The following is a 15,342-nucleotide window of genomic DNA, read 5'->3' as shown; positions in this document are numbered from 1 at the left end:
CCATGGCTGGAAGTACCCAGCAGCTCCCCGGGCACATGGATGGTAGCTTGGAGACCACTGGAAAACTGAGAGGATGCCAAGGCCTCCCCTTTGGGACAGTGGCACCTTGCACTGACCCATTTCAACCTCACCCCTCGGTCCCCATCTCCAGGTAGGGGGCCAATAGGCAGCATGAAAGGCAAAACCCAGACTTGCTCTTTCCCTAAGTGTGCTCATCACAGCACATGGAGCCACCTTCCCAGCTCCGCAGGCCACAGCCCCGCAGGTCTTCGTTTCCTCTTCCAGTCTCTGCAGACCCGGGCAGCTCCACCTTCAGATATTTCCAGACCTGCCCTCTCTCGTCCCCAGCTCCTCCTGGTCCTGTCCACCACTCTCCCAGGTGGAAAGTCATGCAGCCTCTTTGCCGTCTCCCTGCTCCTGTCCCCCACACACAGCCAGAGGGACTCGGTGACACCGACATCAGGGTATGTCCACTCTGCTCACAGCCCTCCTGTGGCTCCAGCTCACTCAGGATAGGACCGTCATCACTGTGGTCCATGAGGCCCCACACAGTCTGCTCCCTGCCTCCTTCTTCAACCCTCCCTGTCTGTGTCACGCTCTGGCCATCCCAAACTCAGGCCTTTGGGCTTGCTCATCCCCTCCCGGGCTCCCCTTCCCCCAGATCTTGTGTGATTGCTTCCATTTTATCACTCAGGCTGTTGCCAAGGTGTCACCTCAGAGGACTTCCCTGACCTGGCCACAAAGTATCCGGTATCTACGCCCACATGCACATGATGCACCAGTCCCCTCCTCCCTTGCATAACGTGTGATTATTTGAGTATTGTCTGTCACCCCCTTCTCAAATGTCTGCTCCAGGAGGGCAGGGCAGGGCCCGGTTCCTTCACTACAGCAGCCTCAGGATGTAGAAGAGGGTGGTGCTCCGACCTGAGCAGTTTCCAGTGGCCAGAACTGCCTACGTTAGTTTATACACACATTCCTGTATTTAATTCTCACCGTCAAGCCTCACCCGTGGAGTAGATTGTCATGGACCCTATTTTTCAAATGAAGAAACAGGTCTCAAGAGAGGTTAAGCAATTGTCCCAGGGCTGCAGAGCTGGTAGCTGTGGAGCTGGGCCAAGGAAGGGTAAAAGTTATCTGAGGTCAGTCAGGAAGTGGCTGCTTCTGGATTCGAACCTAGGCCCACCTACCAGGGAGACCATAAGCTTGTCAGACCTTGTTTCTTTGGGGAGACCTCTCTTTCCCCAGGCTGGTGCTGAGACGCCAGAAGCGGGAGGGGAGCAGCTGCAGAACGTGGGTCCCCATGAATAATTGAGGGTCTCAGGCAGGTCAGCAGCACACAGCTGTCATCGTGCCGCGGGCGGGGTGGGGGTGCTGGACATCATTTCTCCCTTGTCGGCCCCGGGCTCGGGTTATAAGGAACTGCTGCCCCGGTCTGCACAGTGCTGAGGACCCCGGTCGGGAAGCAGCACCATGCAGCACCGCGGGCCCTCAGTGCTGCTGCTGCTGCCGCTGGCCCTGCTGCTCGTGCTGCTACTGAGGGAGTGTGAGTACCCGAAACAGGAGAGGGCACCCTGGTGGCCAGTCCGGCGGGTGGGCTGCGGAGGAGACTGGGTACCAAGGTGCCCTTGGAGATAGGATCAGCACTGGGGACAGCGCTGGGGTCCTGAACCTGGTTCCCATCTCCCTCCACAGCCTCTGCTGCTCCTTTGGTGCCCAGACCCTCCAAGGAGGAGGTAAGGAGTGTGGATCCCTTGCCCTACCTCATCTCCCTGGGGCTCTGCCTGCCCCTGCCCAGCCTCCTCCACAATCATCTCCCCTCCAACTGCTCTCCTTACCCCGATCTGCCCACCCACAACCTCCTGTCTGACCCTTCACCTCCAGCTGACCCGCTGTCTGGCAGAGGTGGTCACAGACATGCTGACGCTGGGTCAGGCCCAGCGAGGCCCCTGCACGGCTCTCCTCCACAGAGGTAAGGGAGCCCAGGCTCCTTCCTGTTCCTCTGGGAGCCCCCAGCCCACTCGGGGTTCTGCCCAGGGCCGCCTGCAGCGTGTTCTCTTGTCACAGAGCTTCCCTTGCCTCCTCTACTCACCTCCCTCTCAGATGCCTCTCCTTCTCTTGCATGGGCTCAGTTTCTGGCTGCTGGTGGTGGTGCAGCGAGTCCACGTGCCCCTCGCTTCTCCCAGCATGTCCAGCCTGGCCCACAGCCCACCCCTGGGGCTCCCGGCAGAGGTACAGGAGAGGGGCAGAGAACATCCCTGGCACCTGACCTCCTCTCCCAACCCGGACAGTCCCCCTGTGGGACTTCAGGCAGCCCAGAACTCCTCTAGATCTGTTTCCCAACTGGCTGCTCAGAGCGCCCTTTCTCTTTCTGCCAGAGATGTGTGAGGCAGAACCCCACCGCTCTGTGTCCACTGAGGAGAAAGGCCTGCTGCTTGGAGATTTCAAGAAGCAGGAGGCTGGAAAGATGAGGTCCAGCCAGGAAGTGAGGGATGAGGGAAAGGAGGAGGCAGCACAGAGGACCCACAAGTCCGAGGTGCGGGAACAGGCCATCCACCAGCAGCTCCACAGCCGGCTTCATCAGGAGGACCATGAGGAGGAGGAGGAGGAGGAAGAGGAGGAAAAGAAGAGGGGGCCCATAGAAACCTTTGAGGGCCTGTGGAAGCAGCGGCTCGAGGATGGAGGGGGCCTCCAGAAGCGGGTGGCAGAGCAGGCCAGTGATGAGGAGACAGCCCGGTTTGAGGCTGCCGAGGAGAAGGGCGTGCAGGTGCTGGGTGGTGGCCACAGCCTGTGGCAGGGGACCCAGGGCGGAAGAGAGGGGCACAAGGACTCGCTGCACCACCACCACCAGCAGCAGCAGCAGCCAGAAACTGAGACCAAGCAAGAGGAGAAGGAAGAGGCTTCAGAGAAGGAGGTAAGTGGAGGAGGCAATGAGCACAGGGTAAACCAAACGTCAGTGGAGTTCCTACCAAACAGTTACCGGTGTTGGGCCATAAACAGCAAGATTCACCATGAGTGACCAGGACTGACACCAGGAACAGGGAGCAACGTCCATGCAGGGCCTCTGCTTGACCAGGATGGTTTCCATTCTGACTCCAATAACCCTGATGGCCCCATTACAGCACAGAAGCGCCTGAGTTAGCCACCATTGCTAGTCCCTGACAAGCAAACTGGCCACATGAAAAGGCTGCTGTGTCTGGTTCACTGAACTATATAGATGGATACTACTGCTGGGTCAGGAAAGAGATGTCTCCACGATTGATGGCAGGAACCAAAATGGCTATCATCTCCCAAATAGGTCATGGCATCCAAGTTAGGCACCTTTGCCAGTCCTGTGTCTGTAAGGTGGGTGGGAGAAACTGAGCAGCGGGCAAGGTGGCAGCCACCTGTTGGCTGATAGTCGCCATAGATCTGACCACTGCTCATGTTGGTCAACATTACTCTTCTAGGGTTATGGCATCCACTGGGGTCACCATCACAGTCCATGATGACCAGGATGACCACTGCTGGCTGCCATTGTGCAAGCTGACATAGCCCACATTCATGGGCAACTGAGGTGACCTGCCTTTGAAGATGGGCACTGACCACTCAATTTCTGATCCTACTAGGCGCAGGATGTGGAGCGACTGGAGCACATGAGAGAGGAGCTGAAGAGGGTGACTGCGATGCTGGGGGAGGAGCTCAGGAGGGCGGGCTGACTCCTGACCCCATGGACTGTTAACCCCAAAGCCCCCGCCTCACCTGGTGTCCCACTCCACTCCCCAGCCTGCAGGACTGGGAGAAGGGTGTGCCTTGGAACCAGTCCTGGGGTCCAAGTCTGAGCTGGGTGGAGGGACTGGGCTCAGACTGACTCAGGAAACACTCTACCACCCATGAAACCTACTCCAACCCTTTTGAGTGAATAAAGCACAAGAAAACCACCACGCCTCACTGTGTAGCACTCAGTTTTGGAGGAATGGAGCCCAGGAGTAAACTGGAGGACTGGGAAGGCAACAGTCAATCTAGTCCCTGGTTGTCAGAACTGGGATTTTATTAAATTGGAAATTCTTTTAACAATTAAGTCAGATGGGGTCATCAGGGAGAGGTTTTAAAGCTGGGATAGGAGGTAGCCGGTTTGGGCTCTGGACACTGTGTACCACGATGTCGTCGTATTCATCCTGGGGGCAGAGGAGGCCAGGCAGAGGGGTTCAGGTGGCTGCCACCTTGCCCGCTGCTCAGTTTCTCCCACCCACCTGAAAAACTGGGTCTTGCCTTGAAACCCCGGCCTACCGTTCAACTTCCCTGCTCTTCGTCCACCCACCGTTTGCAAGGTCAGCTGTGTTCTCCCACCACTGCTGCTGGAGCGCCACCTGGTGGTTTCTCCAGCTCTGCAGCAGCCCCAGCCGCGGAGATCTCCCTCTTCCATCTCTTCCCTCTGCCTTCACCCAGACTCCTCAGCCCCCACCTGCAACATCATCCCCTGCCCAACGCAGCTGCCTGGATTCTCCGAAGGACCACCCTCCCTGCTGGCTAAGGTTTTTCCCCACTGCTGCCCAAGAGCATCTTCCCACAGCCTGAGTTCTCCAACCCTCTCCACAAAATCACCCCCACAGTAAATACTGCTGCCTATTTACCTACCAATCACTACAACCAAGGTCTTTTCTCTCCCTCTGCCATCACCTTAATTTCTCAACCACCACAGCCCAAGTCCTCCCCGCCACACCTGTCCCGGTCACCTGCACTGCTTGCACTCCTACCCGAGTCTTCTAATCGCAGTAGCCCATGGTCAATCTCAATGCACTGCCTAATTCTCTTGTCCCCCTTCCCACCTGCCTGTCTACCCTGGCTCCCAGCGGGGCCACCCAGTCTTTCCTCCTGACTCACGCCCTCATCCCCGCTGTCGCTGTCACTACTGCTGCTGCAGAGACCGGGCTTGTCCTCATCCTCAGGCTCAGGGGCTCCATGTGCACGAAGAAGGCGGGTGAGGATGGGGTTGGGCCGGAGCATGGCGCTGCCCAGTGGGGTGCGGCCACCATACATGCGGGCGGCAGGGTCAGCACCCGCCTTGAGGAGAAGCTCGAGCACATCGGCTGCTTGGGCCTCCACTGCCAAGTGAAGGGGGCTCCGGCCGCACGTGGGCTCCTATGGGGTATAGCAGAGAGGTCAGAGGAGGGCCTGCCCCGCTCTGGGGACAACCCCCATCCTGCCACACCTTCTCCCGGGGGCAGCTCACTGGTTTGTTGAGGTCAGCTCCGGCCTCCTGGAGGAGTTGAACCATCTCTGCGTCTTTGTGGATGACAGCCACATGGAGTGGCGTGTGGCCTGGGGACAGAGTGACTGATGTCAAACAAAGGGGATGAGGGGCCTGGACTCCTACCCAATGCCATAATCCTGGGGGAGGGCTTTGTGGCCTGAGGGTGACTGGAGTTTGGGGTCTGGCTCCTGAATTCCTAGGTATGTCAAAGAGGCACCTGCATCACAAATGCATAAGTCTCAGGTGGACTTATGCTGGCCCTGAAAACTGAAAGGGACCTGTGACCTCAGTCCCTTTGTCAAAGGGCCTGGTCCCGGGTTGTTGGGCTCAGAGATGAGAGAGTTGAGATTGAGACACCAGGGCCCTGGGTAGACGGTCTTTTTCCCCACGAGGACTGGCTGGAGAGGCTGTCTCTGAACTCTAATGTCAACTCGGATGTCAATCTCTGAGACCTGGGCTTCCGGAGTTTCACAGAGGGCCTGGGCCTTGAGTGCCCTCATCCTGGGTGTGCTGGAACCCATGGCTGGGAGTGAGGGGGTGTCAGAGGTGAGCTGTGCTTTCCAACTAGGGAGAATGGGCCCAACAACTGGATTTGGCCTAGTAGCTCTAGGCCTGAGGGTCTCAAGTGATCTGGCGCCTCTGGGTGGGGGTCTTGGGTCCCACACAGCTGATTCTCAATAATCTGGGGCCTGAGCAGGAGTCTTTGGTCCCAAAGCCTAGGTCCCTGAAGCCTCTTATTTCTCAAGGGGCTGTGTGTTGAGTCAGGAGAGCTGAGCCCAGAGCCAGGCGCTGTTCCTGGCCGTTCTCAGTGACTGTGGACCCTCACCCTCATAGTTTTCAGCCTCCAGCTGCAGCTTCCAGTTCTCACTCTCATCCTCTTCCTTCTCCAAGTCAGGTTCGGGAGACAAGGCAACAGGGGTGTGGCAGGTGTCAGGGGCACGGTCAGGGCCCTGAGTGAGGTAGGTGTTGGCTCCCCTGGGGCCCTGGGGTCGGGGCTGGAGCAGCACTCGAGCGCAGGAGTGTGCCCCCACGCGACAAGCCAGGTGCAGCGCCGTGTGGCCCCCACGCTCTGCTATGTACAATCCGGAGCCTGCCGTATACAACTTCTCCACTGTGGATGCCTCCCCCAGGATGGCTGCCAGGTGCAAGGCTGTCTGCAAGAGCAGAGTGCAAGGGTTAGGAGGCACCAAGAATCATGGCCCCAAGCCCTACACTGTTGTCTAGTAGCTCACCTGGCCCAGGTCATTCTGTAGGTCCAGGTACTCAGTGCCAGCTGCAAAGCCTAGAAGGAAATCCAGGAAGGGCTCGTGCTGATGAATCACTGCCAAGTGCAGTGCCCTGAGGACAAGGACAGGGAAGAAGGCAGAGGTCAAGTACTCTTGTATTCACTCATTCGACAAACATGGAGCACTTACTGTGTGCTAGCCATTGTGACCACAGTTCTGGAACCAGCTTTCAGGAATCTGAATGGTCATACTTAATTCAGAAAATTTGTTTAATCAATGTAGGACTTCTACCACCTCTCGAACATGGACCAGATTTCCTCCCATCTGAATCAACCAACAAATCAGACAAAACATAGTACACAAAACAATTTTCAAGATACTGGATGTCATGCAATGAATGATAGTGAGAGACAGGAAAAAAACGAGGTGAGCCCTTTGATTGGCTACCACAGCTTACTTTCTTGAGAATTCCCAAGCCACCCTGCAGGGAGAGGGAACCCAGGCAGGGCTGGCAAACTGCATGAGGAGAGGAGATGGAGCTGAGTCTGGGGCAGCCAGGTGGCTGGAGTCAGAAGACAGAACCCGAGAGGAGAGCTGCACAGGGAGAGACCCCAGACAGCTCCAGAGGGGCCTCCTGAGTGTTTCAGAAGATAATGATCAGGGCATGGGTGTGAGGAAACTACCCCAGTCCAGGAGAATATCTTCCAAAAGGATTAGAGAAATATGCTCACATGAGACCAGGAATAGTGCCTGTTCCCACCAGCCCAGACTAGGAAAAACCCATATTCATAGGACATTGAGTAAAATATCTCAGAAGGTCTTACCCCAGTAGTGGGGAATAATGAGCAGCACATGGAACACTATACAGGACCCAGCTAACCATAAAAGCAAACCCCAAAAGAAGCTATCTACTTCCAAGCAATTTAGCTGTATCCCAGAATAATAAGAGTATTTACAGGAACACAAAACTAACCAGCCTAACTAGGTAAAATCCACAATGTCTGGCATCTAAGAAGATTATCAGGCATACAAAGAAGCAGGAATGCATGACCCACAATTAGAATAATCAACCAATGAAGTTGATCCAGAAATGATCTAGATATTAGAATTATAAACAAGAATATTAAAGCATGGGAGGGGTAGGGGGAAGGGTGTAAAGAGGGACAAATAAGGTAACAGAAAATGATTTTACTTTGGGTGATCAGTATATAACGAAATCAAAACTTCAAATGCTATAGAAATATTTACCTAAAACCTATATACTCTTATTGATTAATGTCACCCTTTTATTTAATTTTCTAAAAAAATATATATATATATTAAAGCAACCCTGGCCAGCCTGACCAGTGGCCAGCCTGACCGAGGTTCCAGATTCAAAACCCCAAGGTGACTGGCTTGAACACAGTTTCATCAGGCTGAACACAAGCTTGCCAGTTTGAGTGTGGGATCACCTGCTTGAGTATGGGATTACTGACATGATCCCATGGTCATTGGCTTGAGCCCAAAGGCTGCTGCCTTGAGCCCAAGATCTCTGGCTTGAGCAAAGTTCACTGGTTTGGCTTGAGTCCCCCGGTCAAGGCATGTATGAGAAGCAGTCAATGAACAACTAAAGTGACACAACTATGAGTTGATGCATCTCATCTCTCTCCCTTCCTGTCTCTCTTTCTCTCTCTCTCTCTGTCTCTCACTTTAAAAAAAATAAATAAATAAAATAACAGCCCTCGCCAGGTAACTCAGTTGGTTAAAGTGTCAACCCCATATGCCAAGGTTGCAGTTTGATCCCTGGTCAGAGCACATACAAGAATCAACCACTGCCTGACCAGGCGGTGGCACAGTGGATAGAGCGTCAGACAGGGACACGGAGGACCCAGGTTCGAGACCCCGAGGTCGCCAGCTTGAGCGTGGGCTCATCAGGTTTGAGCAAGGCTCACCAGCTTGGACCCAAGGTCACTGGCTCGAGCAAGGGGTTACTCAGTCTGCTGTAGCCCCCTGGTCAAGGCACATATGAGAAAGCAATCAGTGAACAACTAAGGAACCACAACGAAGAATTGATGTTTCTCATCTCTCTCCCTTTCTGTCTGTCCCTCTCTCTGACTCTCTCTGTCTCTGCCAAAAAAAAAAAAAAGAAAAAGAAAAAAGAATCAACCACTGAGCTTGACCAGGCAGTGGTGTAGTGGATAGAGCATCAGCCTGAGACACTGAGGACCCAGGTTCAAAACCCCAAGGTCACGGGCTTGAGCATGGGTTTACCTGGCTTAAGCGTGAGCTCACTAGCTTGAGCACAGGATCATAGACATGACCCCGTGGTTGCTGGCTTGAAGCCCAAGGTTGCTGGCTTGAGCAAGGGGTCAGTGGCTTGGCTGGAGCCCCGGTCAAGGCAGATATGAGAAAGCAATCGATGAACAACTAAAGTTCCACAACTATGAGTTGATGCTTCTCGTCTCTCCCTCTTCATGTCTGTCTATCCCTGTCTCTCTCTCACTAAAAAAAAAAAAAAAAAGGAATCAACCAATAAATGCATAAATAACTGAAACAACACATTACTGTTTCTTCCCCTCTCTAAAATCAACATATAAAAAAATCTTTTTAACTTTTTTAAATGTTTTTAAAGATTTTATTTTATTGATTTTACAAGGGGGAGAGGGAGAAGTATCAACTCATAGTTGCTTACTTTAGTTGTTCATTGCTTGCTTGTTGTATGTGCCTTGACTTCAAAACCCAGGGCTTTGAATTGGCAACCTCAGCATTCCAGGTGTTGGCAACCTCAACACCCCATCCACTGCACCACCCCAGGTCAGACCAACCAGAATTTGTTAACCCAGCAAAAATAGCTTTCAAAAATGAAGACAAGGTCCTAGCTGGTTGGCTCAGCAGTAGAGCGTCAGCCTGGCATATGGAAATCCAGGTTCGATTCCTGGTCAGGGCACACAGGAGAAGTGACCATCTGCTTCTCCACCCTTTTCCCCCTCTCTTATCTCTCTCTCTCTCTCTCTCTCTCTCTCTCTCTCTCTCTCTCTCTCTCTCGCTTCCCCTCCAGCAGCCATGGCTCCATTGGAGCAAAGTTGGCCCCGGGCACTAAGGATGGCTCATGGCCTCAGCCTCAGGCGCTAAAATAGCTCAGTTGCTGAGCAACGAAGCTACGGCCCAGCCATGCAGAGCATTGCATGGTAGGGGTTTGCTGAGTGGATCCCAGTTGGACCCATGCAGGAGTCTGTTTTTGCCTCCCTGCCTCTAACCTAATAAAAAAAAAAAGAAGACAAAATACAGATGTTTTCAGATACATAAAAGCCACAGGAACTTATCACCAGCAGACCCACAGCACAAGAAATGTTAAAGGAAATCTGCAAGCAAAGGAAAATGGTATCAAATGCAGTACGGATCCATACAAAGGACTGAAGAACACTGAAAATAGTAATGGTACGGATCAACAGATAAAATTTCTTCCTTTTTATGTAAGTCTCTTTCAAGATTGTTTTAAAAAATAATTGACTGTTTAAGCAAAAATAGTAACAATGTATGGTAGAATTTATCACACCTATGCCCACAATAGCAGAAAGGCCAGGAGGGAAGAAATGGAAATATAATACCTAAGGCTCTTCTATTCCATGGGAAGCAGCATACTATCACTCAGAGATTAAAGTTGTTCACGACAGCCTGACCTGTGGCACAGTGGATAAAGCATTGACCTGGAATGCTGAGGTCGCCAGTTTGAAACCTGGTGCTTGCCCAGTCAAGGCACATACGAAAGCAACTACTACAAGTTGATGCTTCTGCAACCCCCCTTCTCTCACCTTTCATTAAGAAAATCAATAAGTCTGACCTGTGGTGGCGCAGTGCAATAAAGCGTCGACCTGGAACACTAAGGTTGCCGGTTCGAAACCTTGGGCTTGCCTGGTCAAGGCACATATGGGAGTTGATGCTTCCTGCTCCTCCCCCTTCTCTCTCTCTCTCTCTCTCTCTCTCTCTCTCTCTCTCTCCCCTCTCTCTAAAAATCAATAAATAAATAAAAAATTTTAATGAATAAATAAAATTAAAAAGAAAAGCAATAAGTAAAGTCTTTAAAAATAATTATTCACTATAAACTGTAAAAAGTAAGATCAGCAAACATTTTCTGTAAAGGGCCAGATAAATATTTTAGGCTTTGTAAATCATGTGCTCTCTATTTTACCTACTCTACTTTGTTGGGGTGATGCCAAAGCCGCCACTGTCAATATGGAGATGGATGAGTAGGGCTATATGCCAACAGAAGTTTATTTTTGGAGCCTGAAATTAGAATTTCATATGATTTTCACTGGTAATAAAATATTTTTATTTTTATTTTTGTCAACCATTTAAAAATGTAAAAACTATTCCTAGCTCAAAGCCACACAAAAGCAGGTGGCTGGCCGGATTCTTCCCAGAGGCCGGAGGCCGCCAGAGCTCTTTCACAGCAAGCACTAAAATAACAAAACAAAGAGTTAAAGCTAAAAAGCCAACAAAGAAATACAGTGGGCCTGCCCAGGCAGTGGCACAGTAGATAGAGCGTTAGACTGGAATGCAGAGGATTCAGGTTCGCACAGACCCAGGTTCGAAACCCTGAGGTTGGGGCTTGAGCGTGGGCCCATCTGGTTTGAGCAAGGCTCACCAGCTTGAGCCCAATGTCACTGGCTTGAGCAGGGGGTCACTCGGTCTGCTGTAACCCCCTGGTCAAGGCACATATGAGAAAGCAATCAATGAACAACTAAGGAGCTGCAACAAAGAATTGATGCTTCTCAACTCTCTCCCTTCCTGTCTGTCCCTCTCTCTGTCACACACACACACACACACACACACACACACACACACACACAAAGAAATACAGTGGAACAAAATGTACTCATACTAAGAGAAGAAAGATAAAGAGGAACAGGGAAACAAAGAGACAAGTGCCTGACCAGGCGGTGGCGCAGTGGATAGAGCGTCGGACTGGGATGCGGAGGACTCAGGTTTGAGACCCCGAGGTCGCCAGCTTGAGTGCAGGCTCATCTGGCTTGTGCAAAAAGCTCACCAGCTTGGACCCAAGGTTGCTGGCTTGAGCAAGGGGTTACTCGGTCTGCTGAAGGCCCACAGTCAAGGCACATATGAGAAAGCAATCAATGAACAACTAAGGTGCCACAATGAAAAACTGATGATTGATGCTTCTCATCTCTCTCCGTTCCTGTCTGTCTGTCCCTATATCCTTCTCTCTGACTCTCTCTCTCTGTCCCTGAAAAAAAAAAAAAAAGAGACAAGTATAAAACCAATAATATAGTAAATTTAAACATAACTACATCAATAATTAAGTTAAATATAAGTGGTCTAAACACTCTAAAAAGCAGACATTGTCACACTGACTGAAAAAGCAAAAACCAACTATATGCTGCCTACAAAAAACTCTTTAAGTATAAATATTTAAATATAAGTTAAAAATAAAAGGGTGGAATATGGTGTATCATGCTAACACGTCAGTCAAAAGAAAGCAGGTGGGAGTATTTTATTTTATTTTATTTTATTTTTTTACAGAGACAGAGAGTGAGTCAGAGAGAGGGATAGATAGGGACTGACAGACAGGAATGGAGAGAGATGAGAAGCATCAATCATTAGTTTTTCATTGCGCATTGCGACACCTTAGTTGTTCATTGATTGCTTTCTCATATGTGCCTTGACCGAGGGCCTTCAGTAGACCAAGTAACCCCTTGTTCAAACCAGCGACCTTGGGTCCAAGCTGGTGAGCTTTTGCTCAAACCAGATGAGCCGTCGCTCAAGCTGGCGACCTCGGGGTCTCGAACCTGGGTCTTCCGCATCCCAGTCCGACGCTCTATCTCAGGGGTCCCCAAACTTTTTACACAGGGCCAGTTCACTGTCCCTCAGACCGTTGGAGGGCCAGACTATAAAAAAAAACTATGAACAAATCCCTATGCACACTGCACATATCTTATTTTAAAGTAAAAAAAAAAAAACAAGAACAAATACAGTATTTAAAATAAAGAACAAGTAAATTTAAATCAACAAACTGACCAGTATTTCAATGGGAACTATGCTCCTCTCACTGACCACCAATGAAAGAGGTGCCCCTTCCAGAAGTGTGCAGGCCCACGGGCTGTAGTTTGGGGTCCCCTGCCACTTCGCCACTGCCTGGTCAGGCCAGGTGGCAGTATTTTAGTATCAAAGTAGACTTCAGAGCAAAGAATATTAGCAGGGATAAAGAAGGTTATTTCTTTTTTTTTTCTTTTTTTTTTTTTTTTGTATTTTTCTGAAGCTGGAAACGGGGAGAGACAGTCAGACAGACTCCCACCAGGGGGCGATGCTCTGCCCCTCCGGGGTGTCGCTCTGTTGGGACCAGAGCCACTCTAGCGCCTGGGGCAGAGGCCAAGGAGCCATCCCCAGCGCCCCAGCCATCTTTGCTCCAATGGAGCCTTGGCTGTGGGAGCAGAAGAGGGAGACAGAGAGGAAGGAGAGGGGGAGGGGTGGAGTAGCAGATGGGCGCTTCTCCTGTGTGCTTTGGCCGGGAATCGAACCCAGGACTTCTGCATGCCAGGCCGACGCTCTACCACTGAGCCAACCGGCCAGGGCCAAGAAGGTTATTTCATAATGAAAAAAGGGTCAATGAAGCAAGAGGGTATAATTCTAAACATTTGTTCCCTTAATAACAGAGTCAAATTACACCAAGCAAAACCTGATAGAACAAGGAGAAACAGATGAATCCACAATTCTTATTGGAGATTTCAATATGTCTCTCTCAATAATTGATAGAACAAGTAGACAGCAATCATTACCAAGGACACAGTGGAATGGAACACTATACTCAACAAAAGCAGAATACACATTCTTTTCAAGTGCACACAATATTCTGGACCATAAAACAAATCTTAATAAATTTAAAAGGATTCAAGTCATATAAAGTATGCTCTCAGTTTATCATGGAATTAAATTAAAAATCAATGAAAGAAAGGTATCTGGCCTGACCAGGCGGTAGCACAGTGGATAGAGCATCAGCCTGGGACACTGAAGACCCAGATGTGAAGCCCCAAGGTTGCTGGCTTGAGTGCAGGCTTATGGAGGTTGTGCACCGGCTCACCAGCTTGAGCACAGGATCGCTGACTTAAGCTTGGGATCATAGACAGGACCCCATGGTCACTGGCTTGAGCCCAAAGGTCACTGGCTTAACCAAGGGGTCACTAGCTCGGCTGGTGCCCCCCAGCTCTCCAAGGCACATATGATATGGAAAAGCAATCAATGAACAACTACTCCATTGACCAAAGAAGAAATCAAAAAAGAAATTAGAAAGTATACTGAATTGAGTAAAAGTCAAAACACAATACATGAGAAGTTGTGATGCTAAAGCAGCGCTTGAGGAAATTTATAGCACACACCACCTATAATAGAGAAGAAGGTCTCAAATCAATAACCTCAGCTTCTAACTTAAAAAAGTAGAAAAAGTAAAATGAATTTAAACCAAAGTAAGCAGAAGAAAGGAAGTAAAGTCAGAACAAAGATCAATAAAATAGAAAACCAAAAAAGAGAGAAAATTAATGAAGCCAACTGGGTTCTATGAGATCAATGTTAATTGAGTGCCACCTACTGGTCAGGTGCTGTTCAGCCACTGAGGATAAGATACAGCAGAAAACACAACACACAAAAACCCCAGGTACAATCCCTCACTTGGGCCTTTCCAGTGTTGTTCTTTTTACCCTCTTACCCAGAATGCTCTCCCCAAATAATCTACTTGTCTCATTTTCCTGCTTGATTTGTCTCCAAAGGATTTAACTATTCTCTGGCCATTTTCCTCTTTTCTCTTTCTTACTTTTTGTCTTTTTCTTTCCTTCTCTCTCTTTCTTTCTTCCTTTCTTCCTTTTTTTCAATCCCTTCCTCACTTCCTGTCAGTCTTTCTGTCTACATACCCCTAATTTTTTGTCTGTTTTCTTCATTGCCTTATCACCAGCAGCACCTAAAACAGGGCCTGAAACGTTTGCTTAATAGAAGAATCGTGCTATAATGGCACTTACAAATTTTTTCTTTGAATGTGAGATGTGAAGATTAGTTCTCAGAAGATGGCATCTAAGAGTCAAAGACCAAGTATTAATTTCGGAAATCAAGGTCTAATACTCATAAATCAGGAACGAAGGATCAAAAACCATACATATTTGTGGAGGTTAGAGGTCAGGAGTTGCCTACCTGAGCTACAATTCTAATAAAGTTTTCAGGACTGGGATCAATGGAAAGGCGTGTGGAACACTGAGAACCAGTGTTTGGATTAGGATCAAAGTTAGGTAGGAAATTGGTTTTATGAAAGATTAGGATTTGTGGGTTAGAGATCAAGAAGTCAAGCATCAGATTTAGGAGTGAGAGATTGGGAAGCCGGGATCAGAGACTAGCAGGGAATCAGATGTCGTAGCATACGGCCCAGTTTGGCAGGCTAAATTTCACTCACGTGTCCCCATCCTCAGTGACGTAGCCGAAGACGAGGGGAGCCCACGACAGCCCTGGGCCCAGCTCCGCGCCCAGTACCGGTCCTCCGAGGGCCGCTGCGTCTGGACCCAGAGAGCCCAGGCCACTGTCGCACCATTCGTCCGCATCCGCAGCTTTCCCCAAGCATGCAACCCCGGCCATAGCCCCCGAAGGCTCAGGGGCCCCCGCGGCCGCCCGCCTTTCGCTGGGCTCTGCCTGGAACTCTGGCGCTTCCGCCCTGCGGGGAATTCCCCAACACGCCCCCCCGATCTACCCAATCAGAGTAGGCTAAATCGCTCACGCTCTGCCTCTTACCGCATCATGGCCAATCATAGTATTCATATGAAATAAACCTCTCTACCCATTCCCACATTTCCCGGGCGCCCTTTATCAACATGGCTACCGACGCGGTGCACTTTGGGACTCGTAGTCCAGGTCTCT

At 50.3% G+C, this 15,342-nt stretch overlaps 2 protein-coding genes across 3 annotated transcripts; one reads left to right on the top strand and one right to left on the bottom strand.

Moving 5' to 3' along the window:
- Positions 1-39: 39 nt before the first annotated feature.
- On the top strand, positions 40-3,907 carry CCER2 (coiled-coil glutamate rich protein 2). 2 transcript variants are annotated; one of them, XM_066242683.1, is made up of 6 exons: positions 40-805; positions 1,441-1,543; positions 1,693-1,733; positions 1,882-1,969; positions 2,376-2,911; positions 3,606-3,907. In XM_066242683.1, the coding sequence occupies exons 2-6, from the start codon at positions 1,471-1,473 to the stop codon at positions 3,693-3,695; spliced, it is 828 nt and encodes a 275-aa protein (XP_066098780.1). In that variant the 5' UTR covers positions 40-805; positions 1,441-1,470; the 3' UTR covers positions 3,696-3,907. The 2 variants fall into 2 exon arrangements, with proteins under 2 accessions (XP_066098780.1, XP_066098779.1); XM_066242682.1 differs by having other exon boundaries at positions 40-1,543.
- A 102-nt stretch (positions 3,908-4,009) lies between these two features.
- NFKBIB (NFKB inhibitor beta) lies at positions 4,010-15,142 on the bottom strand. The gene is made up of 6 exons (XM_066243521.1): positions 14,885-15,142; positions 6,463-6,568; positions 6,057-6,384; positions 5,210-5,298; positions 4,861-5,118; positions 4,010-4,154 (listed from the first exon to the last, which is right to left on the bottom strand). The coding sequence occupies exons 1-6, from the start codon at positions 15,061-15,063 to the stop codon at positions 4,059-4,061; spliced, it is 1,056 nt and encodes a 351-aa protein (XP_066099618.1). The 5' UTR covers positions 15,064-15,142; the 3' UTR covers positions 4,010-4,058.
- Between the last annotated feature and the right edge of the window lie 200 nt (positions 15,143-15,342).

This window comes from Saccopteryx bilineata, chromosome 9, assembly GCF_036850765.1.
Source record: "Saccopteryx bilineata isolate mSacBil1 chromosome 9, mSacBil1_pri_phased_curated, whole genome shotgun sequence".
In the NCBI taxonomy this organism is placed as follows: Eukaryota; Metazoa; Chordata; class Mammalia; order Chiroptera; family Emballonuridae; genus Saccopteryx; species Saccopteryx bilineata.
Note: the sequence above shows the minus strand (reverse complement) of the source record. Positions and strands in the feature narration are given on the sequence as shown.

Excerpts from the sequence above, each read along its gene's own strand:
- NFKBIB (XM_066243521.1), bottom strand. The coding sequence starts at position 15,063 with ATGGCCGGGGTTGCATGCTTGGGGAAAGCTGCGGATGCGGACGAATGG. Across the intron at positions 5,299-6,056 it reads GGAGGCTGAAAACTATGAGG|GCCACACGCCACTCCATGTG; the intron begins GTGAGGGTCCAC and ends CTCTGTCCCCAG. Across the intron at positions 5,119-5,209 it reads GAGCTGACCTCAACAAACCA|GAGCCCACGTGCGGCCGGAG; the intron begins GTGAGCTGCCCC and ends TATACCCCATAG.
- CCER2 (XM_066242683.1), top strand. The coding sequence starts at position 1,471 with ATGCAGCACCGCGGGCCCTCAGTGCTGCTGCTGCTGCCGCTGGCCCTG. Across the intron at positions 1,734-1,881 it reads CCAGACCCTCCAAGGAGGAG|CTGACCCGCTGTCTGGCAGA; the intron begins GTAAGGAGTGTG and ends CTTCACCTCCAG. Across the intron at positions 1,970-2,375 it reads CACGGCTCTCCTCCACAGAG|AGATGTGTGAGGCAGAACCC; the intron begins GTAAGGGAGCCC and ends TCTTTCTGCCAG.